At 44.0% G+C, this 17038-nt stretch overlaps 1 protein-coding gene across 4 annotated transcripts; it reads right to left on the reverse strand.

The window, feature by feature from the left end:
• Positions 1–1501: 1501 nt before the first annotated feature.
• On the reverse strand, positions 1502–16978 carry LOC149320911 (cyclic AMP-dependent transcription factor ATF-6 beta-like). 4 transcript variants are annotated; one of them, XM_089504165.1, is made up of 16 exons: positions 16729–16978; positions 13045–13148; positions 12405–12489; positions 10851–10969; positions 10636–10765; positions 9243–9407; positions 8765–8952; positions 8137–8322; positions 7410–7501; positions 6308–6478; positions 5704–5811; positions 5284–5374; positions 4973–5043; positions 3775–3886; positions 2544–2628; positions 1502–2424 (listed from the first exon to the last, which is right to left on the reverse strand). In XM_089504165.1, exons 1-16 carry the CDS (start codon positions 16811–16813, stop codon positions 2153–2155), a joined length of 2064 nt encoding a protein of 687 aa, XP_089360291.1. In that variant the 5' UTR covers positions 16814–16978; the 3' UTR covers positions 1502–2152. The 4 variants fall into 4 exon arrangements, with proteins under 4 accessions (XP_089360291.1, XP_089360281.1, XP_089360274.1 ...); XM_089504155.1 differs by having other exon boundaries at positions 9243–9419; positions 12405–12486; positions 16729–16977; XM_089504148.1 differs by having other exon boundaries at positions 9243–9419; positions 16729–16977.
• Positions 16979–17038: the final 60 nt, after the last annotated feature.

A 17038-nucleotide genomic window follows, 5' to 3' on the forward strand; every position in this document is an offset into this window, starting at 1 on the left:
AGCAGGGAAAAACTTCTGATTAAAAAACTTAATTTAAAAAAATGTCAATTTGGCTCAAGCCCGTAAACAGATAATTCAGAGGGTCTCCCTGCCTCTTATTTTATGTGCGACAATAACACAGAAGTACTAAAAAAGCACCAGATGCTGAATCCAGCTTCTGGTTAAACTCTTTTCTCATTTAAAGAAGAAAAATGTGCAGGCAATGCCTGCTGCCATATCCTTCCCTTTGTAACCAATGAAGGAGAGTTATGTGAATCTGTTGTCTGCATGTGGCTTTTCCAACTAGAAATTACTTGGTGGACAGCATTAATTTTTGTAAAGTGCAGAGTATGTACAGACAGCCCAATACACAGTTTTAAGAGGAAACAAAGAACTCATAATTATACAGTATAATAAAGCACCCTAAACCTCCAACAGATATGTCCAGATCATAACTTCAAATGGTCCTTCCTACTTACATTGCAGCATTGTCAGTCGTTAAAAATCTAGCAAACTATCTTGGTCTTCCTGCTGATCCTCTGCAACCTTCCACTCCTCTCCACCCACCACCCTTTACAATAACAGAATCTTTAAGTTTCCAACTCCTCATCGTTGGAGGGTTAGGAAACTCCTTTATGTCCATACAATACCACATAGGATTTTCCCCTTACACATGTTTTAGAGTACAAGTCCCAGAATCCTCAAGCCAGCAGGGCTAAGGGAGTCCTAGGTTCCAGATGGGTGTGTATGCGCCTTCAAGTTGCCCCTCGACTTATGGTGACTCCATGAATTTCACAGGGTTTTCTTAGGCAAGGAATACTCAGAAGGGGTTTTGCCAGTTCCTACCTCTGAAATATAGAACTATAGCCCAAGTATTTTTCTTAAATTCGGTTCTTTCCTATCCTCAAGAAGGTTCCACCTAAAATAATTACATTTTCATGAACTATTTTAATTTCTGCTGCTGCAGTATTAATTTTCAAATTAGAGAGCATGCCTGTAGCTTTGAGATTTGAGTTATGATCAGCTATTAAAGGTAGAGAGCCAGAGTAGTGTGGTTTGAGTGCTGGACTATGACTCTGGAGACTAGGATTCAAATTCCAGTTTGGCCATGGAAACCTGCTGGGTGACCTTGGGTAATTCACACACTCTCAGCCTCAGAGAGGGTAAACTTTCTCTGAACAGATCTTGCTAAGAAAACCCCATGATAGGTTCCCCTTAGGGTCGCCGTCATTCAGAAATGACATGAAGGCACACAACAGCAAAAAGGGAACAAGTAGACTTTGTATTAAAAACATGTTCTTCACTTGGTCAGTGGGATATTTTAAACCAAATGCTCAGCTTTAAACAAAACCCATTCCCTTTAGCATGTGTTGTGCTTATTAATGGATTTATATTAATGCTAACTCAGCTGCAACTGCTGGTAATAAGATGCAATTTTTTCATGGCAGTCCCTAACTCTCGTGTTGGTCAGCAGTGTCTGCTTTACCATTTGTTGTCTATCAGAAACAATGATACAGAAAGGTAAGGGTCACACATTAAATTTATTTGTTGCTATTATTTACTTTTTAAAAAATACAATTGAGGAAAAACAAAACACAAAAAGGACCCAAAAGGGTAGGTCTAAGTGCCATCCGAACAAATGGGAGGGGAGAACATACCTAAGCGCACACATGCACACTCCCTCTGCTTTGCAGAAGAGAAAGTTCCCTCTCACACATTTACTCACACACACACACACCTACACCATTGCAGTCAGCAGGACAAGAGACTTCGTCTTTCTTTCCCTTTGTTTGATTGAACACACAGCTTTCTTTCAATGACCTTCAGGCGGCCATAGAAACAGGCAGAAAGTTTCTTTAAGGACAGCACTGAGGTTTCAAGACCCAGCTGTGGAGGAAGGCAGGTATGAGGCAGCAACATGTCATCCCTAACAGCAGCAGGAAGAGACCCACACTGATGCCATCCTGAGATTGGATCAGGTGATTTGCAAGAAAAATGATGATGCAGAAGGGGAGAGGAAATGTCCATCCCTCGCACAGGTTAGTTTCCAGAGGGCATGCTGTATGTTTGCTATTTTGTCCATTTCCCTCATGGAAGGATCATGTTCCCAGGACTGTGTGCGTACCATTGCAATAGTTATGGGAGATTTTTTAATCCTCCTAGTAGGATCAGACTAGCCCTCTCCATGCTCTCCAAGGTAAAGGGTACGATGCGGGTGCCGTCTGGCGGAGGATAAGGTGGACCGATGGGCCCGCAAAGCTGTGCGAGTCGCTCTGCCAGTAAAGGACTGAGGGGACGGCTGGGTGCGGTTGTTTGGGGCAGGGTCGTGGCGTCGCAGAAAGGGGGGCACTGTAGAGCTCTTGATGTGGATGACCCGGGTGTCCATCACTTCACAGTCTATTTGCATCATTACCTCATAGCCCAGGGAGGAATTGTACAGGCTCTCTGCAAAGAAGACACAAAACAATGAAATGCAGTTGCCTCTGGAGTGAAAGAGGGGAGTCTACAGCCACATCTGACAAAGCCCCTCAGCTCCGTGATACCAACAGACTCATTCACTTTACCATTGAGGGCCATGGCTGGCATCACCAATGACATTTTGGGGCGAGAGGTTTTGTTGTGGCTGATGGCAGGCAACAGCAGGTGGTCCTAAGATAAAGAGAAAGCAAAATCCAAAATCACTATCAATACAGAATGCCATCCATATACATGGTACTTTACAGGTTAATATGGGCTTTTCCAAACTTGTACACCTTACAGCTATGATACGACTACTGTTTTGAGGCAGGATGAGGCTGAAGAAGGCTAGACTGATGAAAAGACATGTCATTGCCACAAAGGGCTTCCATTCTAAAATTCAACACATGGAAAGCAACAGAGGAGAGGGAAAAAAGCAGATAGCAAGTTTAGTTTGACACCATATACTTAGGTTGGTTTCCAGAGAGGATGAGGAAAAGGAGGAGTATCAAAGGCTATATGGACAGCAAGCCTAAGTATTTGGTTCTCCTCCTGCCAAGCCCCTCCCCCCCAAGAGATTTGGACGCTCAATAGAGAGAAACTGCCTCAAGCACACAAACAGCTTCTGAAATTCTCCATTCCAATGTGAAGTTGAAGGCTTTCATGGCCGGCATCCATAGTTTTTTGTGGGGTTTTCGGGCTATGTGGCCATGCTCTAGAAGAGTTTCTTCCTGACGTTTCGCCAGTATCTGTCACTGGCATCTTCAGAGAATGAAGGATTTCTGCTCTGTTCATCAGGACATCGTGCAGACTCAGGACTGCAAGAAACTACTACATGCAGCAAGTACACAAAATATGCAATAACCACGTGAGTGGTCAAGCTCTTCCCATATTTTCTCTGAGTGATACTGCCAAAGTGGTACCTGTTTCTGATCTAGGTCTCAACAGAGGAATTCAGGAACTAGAGGAAAAATGGCCTAGAATCTGTGGTCCAGATCTTCAGTCACCCTAGGGAGCAGAATTTTTCTAAAAGGGAGCAACATCCAGTTCTACCATCACTAGCTTCTTCTTAGGGTCACCATCAGAAATGACTTGAAAGCACACAACACAGCCCACTGCATAAGACATCTCTTGTAATTTCATTTATTTGAAAATACTCTCTCTACTGCCATCCTGCCCTGTTTAACTTTATGGAACGTTATGTCAAACAGAATTCTGTCTAACTCAAATGCTGGTACACTACATTGAGTGAGGACAATCCAAAGTTTACAATGTATGACTGCACTCTCTTTACAACCTCTTCTTGCCACTGAGTGCTACCAGTGAGTCCTTACTCACCCGTCGAAAGGACACTACATAGAAGGTATCTTCTCGACGATCAATGGCATCCATGAAGTCGTGTTCAGTGTGGTCAGGATGCTGATAAACCTGTAGCTGCTGCAGGGAATCTCTGGAACCACAAAGAAAAGAAGACTTTTCAAAATGCTCCCCCCCTACAACATCTCAATCATGGGATACACAGTTGAGGTCTACAGTAGGGGGAGGCCAAGGAAAGGCAACAGAGAGATGTGTAGAGTGAGCCATAAAGAGAAGAGTAGTGAGCAATGGCATCTTTCTGGCAGTTGCCCCAGGAGGAAAGGAACACAGAATTATGACAGCAGTAGGAATTGTGCAGCCCTCCAGATATCATTGAACTGTTGCTTCAAACAGTCCTAATCAGCATAGCCAATGCCGAGGAAAGCTGGGAGCTGCACTTTGACATCTGAGAGCTGAACAATTTCAACTTCTGGGCTATGGGAAGGGCTAAAGAAAAAAGGATCTTCAGAGCTTCTCTCTGAGAAAATACACTGATGACCAAAGAAACCCAATTAAATATCACACTCTTCCTTCCTTGTGTGATCTTAAGTACCAAGTGGAAGGGACTGGAAGGACAATCTACTAGGCCCATGGGAGGGCATGTGCACAAGACACCTAGCAGCCTAAAGTAAAAGGAAAGAGGCCATTTCTGCAATGGCTTCCACACACTGTGCTGGCCAAACTGCATTCATTTGGGACCAAGTCATCCCTATCTATAGAAAGGGCACAGCATGATTGCTTTAGGCCATCAACTAACTTCTCAATACTGAATAATCTGAACAAGTTAATTAATATTGTATCTAATGGCCACAGTTTAATGGTATGACAGTTAAATTTGTGGTGTTGCATGTGTGACTGGACAGTTATAAATCTATATCATCACTTGATGCTGTTCCAGTCAGCAAATGATGAACAGAAATCTATTAACCGGACTCCTTTTATCACCTGAATGCCCAAAATGACACAGCAGAAAGTGAAAAGTACTACATGAGAAATAGTAATGTAATATAAAGACCAAAAAACTGGAGATGTGGGAAGCCTGGCTGATGGAGAGAAGAGACACCGCAGGAGAAGCAGGCAGCCCAGTAACTCATAACCACTGAGGTGTAGAAAAGAAGGTACTGAACCACAGATTTTATTATTCAAGAGGAATTTCAGTTCAAATGAAGGACTTGTTTACCTCTGTGTTTGTCTGGGGGGGTTGGCAGGCACATAGTGCGAGGGGCTTGGAGGCATCCCTTTTGGTTTGTCCTGAAATGCAGAACACAGAAACAAAGAAATAATTGAAAGATAGATTGAAGGCAGAGATGGGAGAGACTGCCACCAAATTCCTCATGCCTCAACACTTCTAAGCCTTTTTGGCAAACTTCAACAAGATTCTGGACATCATTCTCCACCCCCTCCCCCCCCCCAAACACACACCACACCAACCCTCCAGTGGTTATCACCGTGTGCCCACTTCCTTTTCTCCCTAGGCCCATCCTGTCACACCTGGCTGGCCTGTGCTGCTTTACGAGACTGTGAGGGCTTCCTCCGGTTGATCTGGTGTCGTCGGACCCAACCGCTGAGCTCATCTGCCAGTCTGGAGATGGAAGAACAGACAAAAGAAGGACTATACACAACATTCCTAAGTCTCAAATGTCCCCCAAAGGCCTCTGTGCAAACAAATCACAAGAAATATTTACTCAAGAATGTATCCTCAAAGGAGAGCCCTGCAGGATCTGACCAAAGCTATATCTAGTTCAGCATTCTGCACACCCTACAGCCACCGAAATGGCCCAAAGAAAAACATGAGTGGAATAGCATCCTCTTGCATGTGTCTCTCAGTGACTGGTATACCTGGCTGCACACAAGTCCTGATGCTAGATATAATATATAGTCATCCTTAGACCATCCTGCCCCAGGACCTACCTGAGTGATTCAGTGCGATTGAACTGGCGGCAATCTGAAGTAAGGAACAACTTGTCCAAGTCTCTCAGCATGAGTTCCTTCATGTCAGAGAAGGGAGTTGACAAGTTCCTGCAGTGGTGGGAGCAAGAGAGACAAAACATGAATATTAAAGAATCGTTGCAAAGGGAATTGACCGTTCAGTTCCTAAAAACAACCATAAAACCATTTGTGAGTAGTAAGGAATTTATGGCAGGTTATTAAATGGGTTCCAACAAAGTGTGATGGTATAAAAACTGCAACTAGACTGATGAGACATAAATAGGTGCTATTTAACAGAGACTGGAAATGTCCCCTTTCCCCAGTGGCCAGGCTGATTGGGGGGTTTTGGGAACTGCAGCCCACAAAAAGGAATGTTACCATGTTTTTCTATTGATTCATATCCTTGTATGCTTCTCCCTGTGAGCAGCAGGGAAGATTTTGTAGCTAGGAACACAAGGGGTTCTTTCTAACTATCATGACTGACAGGGTTGTGTAAGCAGCTCTTGTTGGCTTTGTTTGTTTTTTGGCACCTCCTGTTCTTTAGCATCTTGTTATTTCTCTTCCACACTCCAGACACCCGAATTACCGGAATGATGTCTTCCCTGGCTTAGCTGGAGCCTCGTCTTGCTGCTCCTCCGGCTCTTCCTCTGGGATGTCATGAGATTCCCCTGCAATTCCTAGGAGGTGCCTCTGGCCTGGGCTAGGCTCCACTTCCTGCTTGGGCAGGGTCACATCTGTTGTCTTTCGCTCACTGATGCTGGAGTGATGGGAAAACAGAGTCAGCTCAACAGAATTTTCTGGTACGCCTTACCAGAGAATCAGTATTAAGCTACACAGCAATGTAAAATGCCTGCAAAAACAAAATGGGGGTCATCCACATCAAACACAGGCCAAAGTAGCAAATAATGTGTCACAGTTCTTCCTAGACTGGCCCCCAACTGCAGGAAGGAAAGATGTGTGAGGGAAGCAAGATGATCCAACATCCGCAAAATTATCAACTGGGGCTACAGAACAGAAAGATTTTTTATTTTATTTCAAAGCATTTGATGTACCAGAACAAGCAGGAAGAGCTAATCAGATGGAACACAGATAACAGAGCAAACATATAATCAAACCACATGTAAGAAATGAGAAATTTTTGTGACACTTCAAAAGCTGGCTGATGTATTGCGACATACCATTTCATGGACTACAGCCTACTTTGTCAGATGCCTGAAGGCATTATCTACACTTGGAAGATACTTACACACAGATTTGGGGTGGGCACATTTTAAACAGTGGATCCCAAAGCGCAACTTTTAAGAGGCTAGAGTAAATTTCAAATGTATACAAAACAACAGCAACTGATGGTGAAGTGTGACAATTTTGTTAATCAGGCTAATAATAAAAGATGTGTCATCAAAGAATGGATTTCAAGACTGTAGACCTATAGAAAGTAAGTCAGTAAGCATGTTAGGATATTCTCAGAAACAGTTTCATCCCAAGGGAATGGAAAAGACTTCCTTAACCAGTCTGTTAAGTTTAGTATCCAACAAGCACACACATGCCTACAATATGACTTTATACTCTCTCACACAGAGACACAATGTAACTGAATTCCCTAGGGCACTGGCAACTTCAGAACACTTCTGTACAAAGAATGACTGGTGAAGTCACTTATTCACTAGCATTGAGAATGGATCACTCACCTGACAGGCCCAAAATTGAAGGCTATGAAGAGCAGCACAACCATGACACAGATGACTTTCCGGTTCCCGGAACCAAATTTCAACTCACTGTTCTAAATGGGAAGACAAGGGTAGGGTGTAAGCTATAATGGTATACTAGCTGTTCAGAATTCTTGCCTTCTTCATAATGAACTGTAAAGCCATTGTGACTTTATATTGGGCCTATGATTTTCCTACTGTAGTACATCAGGAATGGCCAATCTCTTCTCTTTTTTTTGTCAAGGGCTAAAGCCAGTGATGGATGGTATCAAAGACATAAGTGGATGGATCCAGCCCTTTTCTCTCTGTATGCATTTAGCAGAATGCTATGGAAGGGATAGATCACTCTTGCAGAGGCCTGAAATGACTACCTATAGAGGGCTTCTGAAATCAGGCCAAGGGCCAAAGGGCTGCCTCTTCCTGAATTATAAAGTACTACCAGAAACCTCACCTGACAACTCTCTTGAGAGACAACGTGGCCTACATCTAGCCAAATATAGTTATTACTGAAAGGCATGGAGAAACACTGCATTAACAGCCTACATCCAAGTTATACTATTCACAATTTGTCTGGCAGCTGCAGAATGCTAAGTGTCACTTTCAGAGGTAAAGAAAAGCAAACAAACAAAAAGCCTAGAAGTGGGGCAGAATTGCCTGGGCTCTTCCAAAAGAAAACCAGAGGTCTCACTTCTGGCCAGCAGGTGCCCACCTCATTCAGGACGCAGTCCAGTCGACGGCGGAGGAGAGTATTCTCCCGCCGTAATCGCTCATTCTCTGTCAGGGCCTCCCGCAACCGGGACTCAAGCCCTTGCAGGTATTCTTTCTTTTTTCGCCGTGACTGGCAAGCTGACTCACGGTTCTTAATCATCCTCTGCTGCCGTTTTAGCACTTTGATCTTGAGGGAATTAGAAAGAAGAAGAAAGCTATTCATACACTCACTCTCTTCAAAATGAATGGGCGCCAGATACCAAACACAATATGTATATGGTATAGGTCCCTAACCAAGGGACACATTTTTTACTGAATTAACATTAAGGAATTAATTGAGACAGAATGTGGTGCAGCCACTAACACAGATGATGTGTACAAAAGTTAGGTAAGCACACAGGGAGTTTCAAAGCAATAAAGGCATTCTTTCTGTGTTATTTCATTTTTTTTGTAGGTTATCTCAGCATTTAGAGGTATTGCTGCCAGTAGTGGGTGATAACCTTGCCTGCAGCTAAATTCTGTTGGAACAGAACAGTCCACTGAAACTGTAATGTTGAGAGGAGATCCACAAGGCAAAAGTAGTAGAGGGAAAGAGAGATGATACATTAGAATTAAATGAAATGACTCACATCAATCTCTTGGTTGCAGGATCCCATTTGTGTTGGTGCGGGAACAATAGTCTTGGCTTCTGGTTTAGGGGCAGAAGAAGTTGGTTTTGTGGGGAGACCTTCCTTCACAGGAGATTGAACCTTGATCAGCCCAGATACTGGAAGATGCAGCAGTTCAGATTGGGAAATCACAACACCCTGTGTTGGAACTGAGGTGGAATTAAAAGAAAAGGCCAAGTCACAATTCTATGCTCTGTGCTTTTTCACATGTACATTGTAGTCTATGTCTTGAATGAAAATAAGCATCTTGAATGAAAATGAGTCTCTACCCTACTAATTTCACATGAAAGAAAAGGAAGATTTGTGAGTCATTTGACCATCTGGAGCTACATGCTCTCAGCTGTACTCTGAACTAGGGTTACACTATGATGCTGCCAGTCAAACCCTTCCATAAAGCATCTGTTTTATTGTCCCAACAGAGACTTCTTTCCTTGGTTACCTGAAATTCCTGGGCTGACAGTTTGTGACTGGGTTACAGGAACAGGCTGTAGTAAGATGGTCTTACTGGAAGTGGTTGTTGGCTGTACTGGGACAGTGGTTACCACAACTGGCTTTGGCTGGATAGGAGGTTTTCGACTGAGAATGCACTCTGCTTTGTTGGAAGCTGTTGGTTTCCCTGTAACAAATGAGCCTGTCAACTGAGTAACAAATGTCCTTCCCTTCACCAGAAAGCAGCAAAGCACTTTTTGGGGGTCAGTCTGAATGAGAGAAGTGTGACCAGGCACAATTTTTAAAAGCTACAGTGACACCTGCTCTTTCCATATCCCTAGTCATGTGAAGGTTAAAAGTCTGTATGCCACTCCACTTTCTTTATGCCAGGAAGACAATGTCACAATATGGCTTTCATGCTTTAAACAGGGTCTTATCTATTTGGCCTCGAGAGAATTTCCCTGGATTTGTGCATTCAAATGTACTTGGCCCTCAGAAGCAAAACTTGAGCAGTCTACTATGAGTCATTCACTCATTATTAATAATCTCACAATAACTAGAATGCACATATAGCGTCCTGAAAGACAACATCAAGTAAATCTTGCAACATCATTCAGTTTCTTTAGTGTTTGTTTAAATTCTCATCCATTTTACAGTGTTTTTCTCTATACATCCAAAGATGCTTATTTGACAGTAAATAAAAACATGGCCTCAATCACTGAGACAATTTTAAAACACCTTTATTTTTAAAATGTTCCATTAAAAGAGTTTTTTTTAACCACAGTATGGACCCAAACAGACAGGCCAAAATAAAGCTGCTTCGATTAAGTTTGGAGGTATGCTGTTTAAATGATGCCTAGGAGGCCAGAAGCCACACCAAAGCAATGCTCCATACCTCCAAAGTTACCTGAAGCAGCTTTATTTTGGCCCCTCTGTACAGGCCCTAAGTTATTGACATCATATTACTGTTTAAAAATACACATATTCTAAATGATAAGAATGAAAGTGTCAATTGTTTGACTTTTAACAAAAACTGTGCTCTTGTGAAAGTGATAAAAGGCCAACTAATCGCTGAATGAAACAAAACTGGAAGAGCAACATAACATTGTCAGGTAGGAGCTCTACAGCATGAGGTGAGGTGTTGGCTAGTAAGTGAATGAGACAGGACATACATTGAGTCAAACTAATAAGCCATTTTGTTTTCTATTACATTTTAAAATTTGTTCTATTGCTTCTAGGCATTCAACATCACAAGCACTAAATCCCTAAGGTTCTAAATGTTTTTCATCCACTAAGCTTTTTTGCTGTGAGGGCCAGGCAGAGTTTCTGCACAAAACTTTCTGATGAAACCAAGAGGTTCCACTTGCACCCACTTCTCTCCCATTGTCTCCTCTATTGTGTACCTGTCTCCGGAGCTGGTACTACACTGATGTGGACAGTGCCAAAGGGAGGTGAAAGGACATCTCCAAACATGCATGGAGGGGTTGGTGGACGCTCTGGCTTCACTCCAATTACATCATCTGGGTTAGGGGCCTGTGAGAAAAAGCACATGTCTCAGCACAACAGCTCAAAGATGGGGGGAGTGCCCTCTGTATAAAGGGATCTCTGACAGACTGACCTGCCCAAGGAGATCAGCAGAAGAGGAGGAGGAAGAAGATGCAGCAGACGAATCAGAGGATGATGAATCAGAGCAATGAGATGAGGCAGGAGAGACTGGCTCAGACTTTACTTGCACCTCTAAAGGGAAATAGGAGAACAAAGTATTAACTTGTTTTTACTGTTAGCCAAAACATCCAAAAGAGAAAATAAACCATTCTAAAAAATCTCTCTCCAACTCCCTCATACACATAACGCTTCTTTCCTGTCCCTATGGTTGAACCTGAAGAGAGCCATAATCATTATGGACCTCAAGTAACTTACATGTGAACTAGAGAATATCTGGCACTCCAGATAGCTGAACTAGAGCCAGTGTGGTGTATTGGTTTGAGTGTTGGACTATGACTCTAGTAACAAAGGTTTGATTTCCTGTTTGGACATGAAACTAACCTTGGGTAAGTAGCATGCTCTGAGCCTCAGGAGAAGGCAATGGTAAACCTCCTCTGAACAAATCATGCCAAGAAAACCCTATGATAGGTTCACCTTAGGGTCGCTAAAAGTCCGTAACAACTTGAAGGACTACAACAACAAAAATATCTGAACTACAACTCTGATAATCCCTTACAAATGGCAATATTGGCTGATAAAATATGTAGGCCAAAGATCTGAAGGGACAGCAGCTCCTAGTGAACTTCAATAGTATTCACCCCACACTTCTGGCCATATAGAAGAGATCTCCCATTACCACCCACTAAGGAAGATTACAGCTCCCTGACTACAGCTTCTCTCATCTCTTCTGCTCTCCCCCATGAATCACTTACATGAAAGATAAGCCTCTCTATCTAAGCTTGGGCAGTTGGGAATAGATGATTCATTAGTTTCACTTCTCTAACACAGAACAACCTTGTCCAATATTATTAGTAAACCATAAATACTACTTCAAAATCAAGAATTTCGTAACATCAGAAATAAAGACTACTCTTCTAAACCAGATCAAAGATCTAGCTAGCTAGACTTTCTGTGAACCAGCTGTCTGAAAAATCCACAGGTTGGGGGTATAAAGGCTATAGCCCTCTCCTTTCTTGAAAGAAAGTAACCTCCATATCAAAGCTTAGAAGTGTTTATTTTTTTCGGATTACAACTCCTAGAACTCCACAGCCAGCATGGCCAACAGCCATGTTGATTGTGGGATTTGGAACGCTGCAGTCCAAAAAGGGAACATTCAAACTCTGCTCCACAGTGTCCACAGAGATGTTTTATATATATATCCATCAATTTAATCTAATACAATGTTCTTTACTTGGGTGGGCAGTGGCTCTCCAAAGTCTAAGTGAAACTCTTTTCAGCTGGAGTAGTGACACTGAAGATTTAAGGCATTCTGCCTGTAAAACTTATGCCCTTTCTGTGTCAACTATAAACCAGCAAGTTGACAGGTTCAGGGTTAACCTGAGTAAAAAAGCTAGTCTAATAAAAACCTCTTCTCTCTGTGAATAGTATCCTATCATATACACAGCTTGCCACCTCTAAGGTCCCAATAAGACCCCCCTCAGTAGAGTTTTGAAAGGGTACTACTGACCTAAGATGTGAGAGTCTTGAAATGAGTCCCAAGGTGGATCCGGAGGGGATGTCTCCATGTCCAAGTCAAACCCATCACTGAACTGCTGCCCAGAGAGGAAAGAAGATACAGAAAATAAAACTAGTTATGTATGCAGGCATAGAGCAAAGCAGTTAAATGTCTTCCACTGCTTTGATGTAAAAACACTAATGAAGACATCAAACAGAATGAGTGTATGATTTAAAAGTAGGATTTAAAAATAAGTGTGGGATGTACAGTTTTTAGGACAAGGGGGAACAGGACTTTTAGAAGTAAAAATAATTATGTGACTTGGTGGCCCATTTGATAAGCAGAGATTTTGTATAGGTATTTAGGTCTTGCTTTTGAACACATGGTGTATATATAAGTGAAGCTGATAATACAATGTAAAGATTAAAATATAGCACGTCTGCCCTTACTATGACAAGATCAAGACTTAATCTGCCTCACGATCAGGTATCACATCCAAGTACATCTGTATTATGCATGTTACAACATGCAATGTTGTAAAACGTCATGCAACATTATAACAAAGGTAGTGAGGATGAGCAGCGTGTCACATTTCAGAGTAAAGATGCAAGGGAATGGTGAGAAAGAGAAAAGGTTGGAAGGTTACTCTCACCATAGAATTGCCACAGTCACCAGCCATAATACTCCTTTCAAGGCAGGGGAAGAGCTCAGCTGCCATAGCTCCATCATTATCCAAGCAGCTGTAGAGACCTGCATCTGTGGAGAGAACAGCAATGTACAATCAATGTGCAACTTAAGAGATTCAAAGACCCTCTTGTGCTTTTTTCACTTTCATCCCATACCACAACCTCTGATCAGTCTACTTTGCTTCACTCCAAACAAGTAAAGTTCTCCCTAACCTACAGTAATATTTTTTAAAGATTGTATCCACACTGCAAAATTAAAGAGGTCTGACACCACTTTAAATGCCACGAGTCGATCTTACAGAATCCTGGCGTTTATTATTACAGTTGGACCTTTGTATCAGCAGGGGAGTCTTTCCAGACACTTCCCCATTAATGTGAAAAAAACAACAACACAGGATCTCAAGACCCATTGTTGCAAATGGTTGTGTGACAAGCACGGCCCTGTGCACACACTGCCATTTGGGACAATGGGGCTTGCTGTCTGCACATACTCAGATCTGGGGATGGTGAGCCCATGGATAGCAAGGTCTGATTGCATAATAAAATATAATAATAAAAAATAGTGATGAACTAAATAATAATATAATACAATGGCCCGTTACAGACCGCCCAAAAGGGGCGGTCTTGGGCTGCTGCCGGTTGCAGCGCGGGGGAGCCGCTGCAGCCAAACCGCGCGACTCCCCCGCGCTGCAAAAAAGGAGTGCAGAAATCGCACTCCTTCCGGCAACCCGGAAGAGCTGCTGCAAGTGCGAAAGTGCGCACTCGCGACGGCTCTTCCGGGTTTAGACGTCTGGACGCTGTGCGTCCGTTACGTCAAGATTGCGGCGCCCGTCTGTATAGGGCGCCGCCATCTTGCCGTACGGAATACGCGCGAGGGGCAAGGCACGTCCGGAAGCGCCGCCCCTCGCGCGTATTCCTGGCGCAACAACAGCACCGCTTAGCCCTGTCTGTAAGGCGCCAATGTTACAACAGAAGGTAGTGAGGATTTATTATTATTATTATTATTATTATTTCATTTCATTTCATTTGCATGCCACCCTTCTCCTGCAAGGGACCCAAGGTGGCCCACAGACAAAAAGATTTTTTTAAAATTACAATAAAATTTAAAACAGTCAAAATAATTTAAAAACAGTATAAAATTACACAAAAATATACAAGTTAAAAGGCATGACAAATACGCATGCTCAATATAAAAACCACCACGGCATGCTTATGTTTTAAATGCCTGTTTAAATAAAAATGCATTAGCTTGCCACTGAAGAGGCAGCATGGAGAGGGAAAGAAAGGGCATTCCAGAGGTTGGGAGCAGCCACCGAGAAGGTTCTCTCTTGTGTCCTCACCGCCTTGGTGGCGGGACAGAGAGAAAGCCTTCTCATTAACAACAGTAACGTTAAACAAAGCTCTTTATTGGTGTGGAGAAGCACAGGTTTGGAGGAGAGGGCCAAGGAAAAGAAATTTGCCAAGAAAACCCTACAACAGGGTTGCCATAAGTCAGAAGTGAATTGGAGGCACACAACAACCACAACAAACGTGAAGTTGAAGGCTTTCATAGGAGGCATCCCTAATCTTTGTAGGTTTTTTGGGCTATGATGCCTTGTCCCAGAAGAGTTTCTTCCTGATGTTTTGCCAGCAGCTGTGGCTGGCATCTTCAGAGAATGCTGGCATGGAAGAGAGTGCGATATGTATAATGTGGGATCCTTGGTTGAGAGGAAGTGATTTACATCAGTGAGTTACCAACTGTCACACAATATGTGTGTGTGTGTGTGTGTGTATATATACACACACATACAGAGTTGCACCTCCGTTTGTGCAGCCTTGGAATTCGTGCTCTCGCTTATGTGCAAGCAGCAAACAGAGGGGAAACATAATGTTGTGTGTGTCTGTGGTGCATGCCTGTGTGCAGCCACAGGGATATGCCGCCATTTAAGCCTATGGGGCTTGAATATCGATGAGTTTCCATTTTCATGGGGGCTCTGGAACGGATCCCCTATGAAAACGGAGGGCCGGCTGCATACCCACCCACTTTCATGCCAGCATTCCCTGAAGATGCCAGCCATAGCTGCTGGTGAAACGTCAGGAAGAAACTCTTCTAGAACACGGCCTTATTGCCTGAAAAAAACCCCCACAAAAACTAACAGCAACAAACTTTGGCCACATCATGAGAAGGCATGGCTCACTGGAAAAGACAATAATGCTGGGAAAGGTGGAGGGAAGCAGAAAGAGGGGAAGGCTGCATGCTGGATGGACGGACTCTATTAGAGAGACCACAAGCATGAGTCTGCATACATGGAAAGAGAGATCCCAGAGGTTCAAGCAAGGAGGAGGCACCAGGGACCACATTGCAAACATATGATGGCTAATGGAGCGCACCAGGTAATTCCATAAGAAAATCTGCATGTGCTTTATAGACTATAGCAAAGCCTTTGACTGCATAGAATAGATCATGAAAGGCTATGGAATTCCCTTAAAGACATGGGAGTGGCAAAACATCTGATAGTCCTGATGAGGAATCTATACTCAGGACAAGAGGCTACTGTCAGAACAGAACATGGAGAAACAGAATGGTTCCCAATTGGCAAAGGGGTCAGGCAAGGCTGCATCCTTTCACCCTCTCTGTTCAATGTGTATGCAGAAGATATTGTAAGAAAGGCAGGCTTGGGCACAGAAGAAGGAGGAGCGAAAACAGGAGGAAGGAATATCAGCAATCTAAGATATGCAGATGAGAAGATAACACTAGAAGAAAACCTCACAGACCTGGAAGAATCGAGGAAGAAGGCGCAAAGGCCTATTGCTGAACATAAAGGAAACAAAAAACCATGAGATGGGAGAATCTTGACAAATTCAATCTAGAAGATGAAGTGGCGAAAGAGATCTCATATTTGGGATCAAACGTTGATAGAAACGGGGGCTGCAGCCAGGAAACCAGAAGAGGATGAAGAATGGGGAGGGCGGCTATGAAAGAACGAGGCTCTAAAACTCAGCCCCAGAGTCAGAAGCACAGAGCCACTGTGTTCCTGTTGCTGTCTATGGATGTGAGGGCTGGGCAGTTAAGGCAGGAAGGCAATCGGCTCCTCTGAGATGTGCTTCTGGAGAAGAGTGCCAGGGTCCCAAGGGCAGCCAAAAGGGCAAGCAAAGGGGTCCAAGCGCAGATCCAGCCGGAAACGCTTCCCTGGCGCTCCAGGGTGGTCAGCCAATGCTATGTTAATGTGTCCTCAGCCACATTTTATTGCTTGAATGTCAAGATGTATTGCTATGCATCGTGTTTAACGATTTCCTTTCTCCATCTTCACTGGCTGCACTTACAGCGCTGGGTAAATTTACACCGCATTGCAAAGAAAGCTTAACAACAACAACAACAGTTGTGTATTTGTTTAGACCCAGGCAGAGCCGGGAGCACGACTGGAAAGGGAAGGGAGCTTCATGGGCTGCAGCAGTCTCCAGAGGCAAGCTTCCAGACTCTGGGCCCTGATTCACAAGAGCACCGGTCCTTGACGGTACTTTGGATAAAGGGAACTACAAATCCCATCCTCTGGTGATACACGGAGCCTTCAGAAGCAGAGCCCTCCCTCCGCCGCCGCTGCCTCTGCCTCGGCCCAGGCCCCTTCAGTCCCCGACCGCCTTCCCCTCTCCTTCCCTCCCTCTCCATTCACCCCAGTCCTCGCTGCTCAGCAGGTTGTCTTCGCGGAAGCGGCTGGAGTCGCTCAGCAGCAGCAGCTCCGAAGCCAGCGCCGCCATCTTGCTTCCGCCTTTTCCTTGTGCTCGGCAACTTCAGCCCCCACTGCCCACACCGCTCGCCATGGCAACGCCGCCACCACCCAATCGGGAACGGGCCCCTTTAGCAACGTCAACCAATCGGAACGCGGAGGAGGCGGGACGCCTCGGGAACGTTCGCCAACGCGGAAGCGTCGCGAGACAACAAGCATGAGAGACATACACGTGAGGAGAGGCGACGGTGTGCCA

The sequence above is a fragment of the Sceloporus occidentalis genome, unplaced genomic scaffold (assembly GCF_023333645.1).
Source record: "Sceloporus occidentalis isolate IW3139 unplaced genomic scaffold, rSceOcc1.0.p SCAF_1, whole genome shotgun sequence".
Classification (NCBI taxonomy): domain Eukaryota; kingdom Metazoa; phylum Chordata; class Lepidosauria; order Squamata; family Phrynosomatidae; genus Sceloporus; species Sceloporus occidentalis.

Coding starts and splice junctions, on each gene's coding strand:
- LOC149320911 (XM_089504148.1), bottom strand. CDS start 16,813: ATGGCGGCGCTGGCTTCGGAGCTGCTGCTGCTGAGCGACTCCAGCCGC. Junction 5,044..5,283: donor AAGCAGCACAGGCCAGCCAG/GTGTGACAGGAT, acceptor TCTGCATTTCAG/GACAAACCAAAAGGGATGCC. Junction 2,629..3,774: donor ATGTAGTGTCCTTTCGACGG/GTGAGTAAGGAC, acceptor TCTTTATCTTAG/GACCACCTGCTGTTGCCTGC.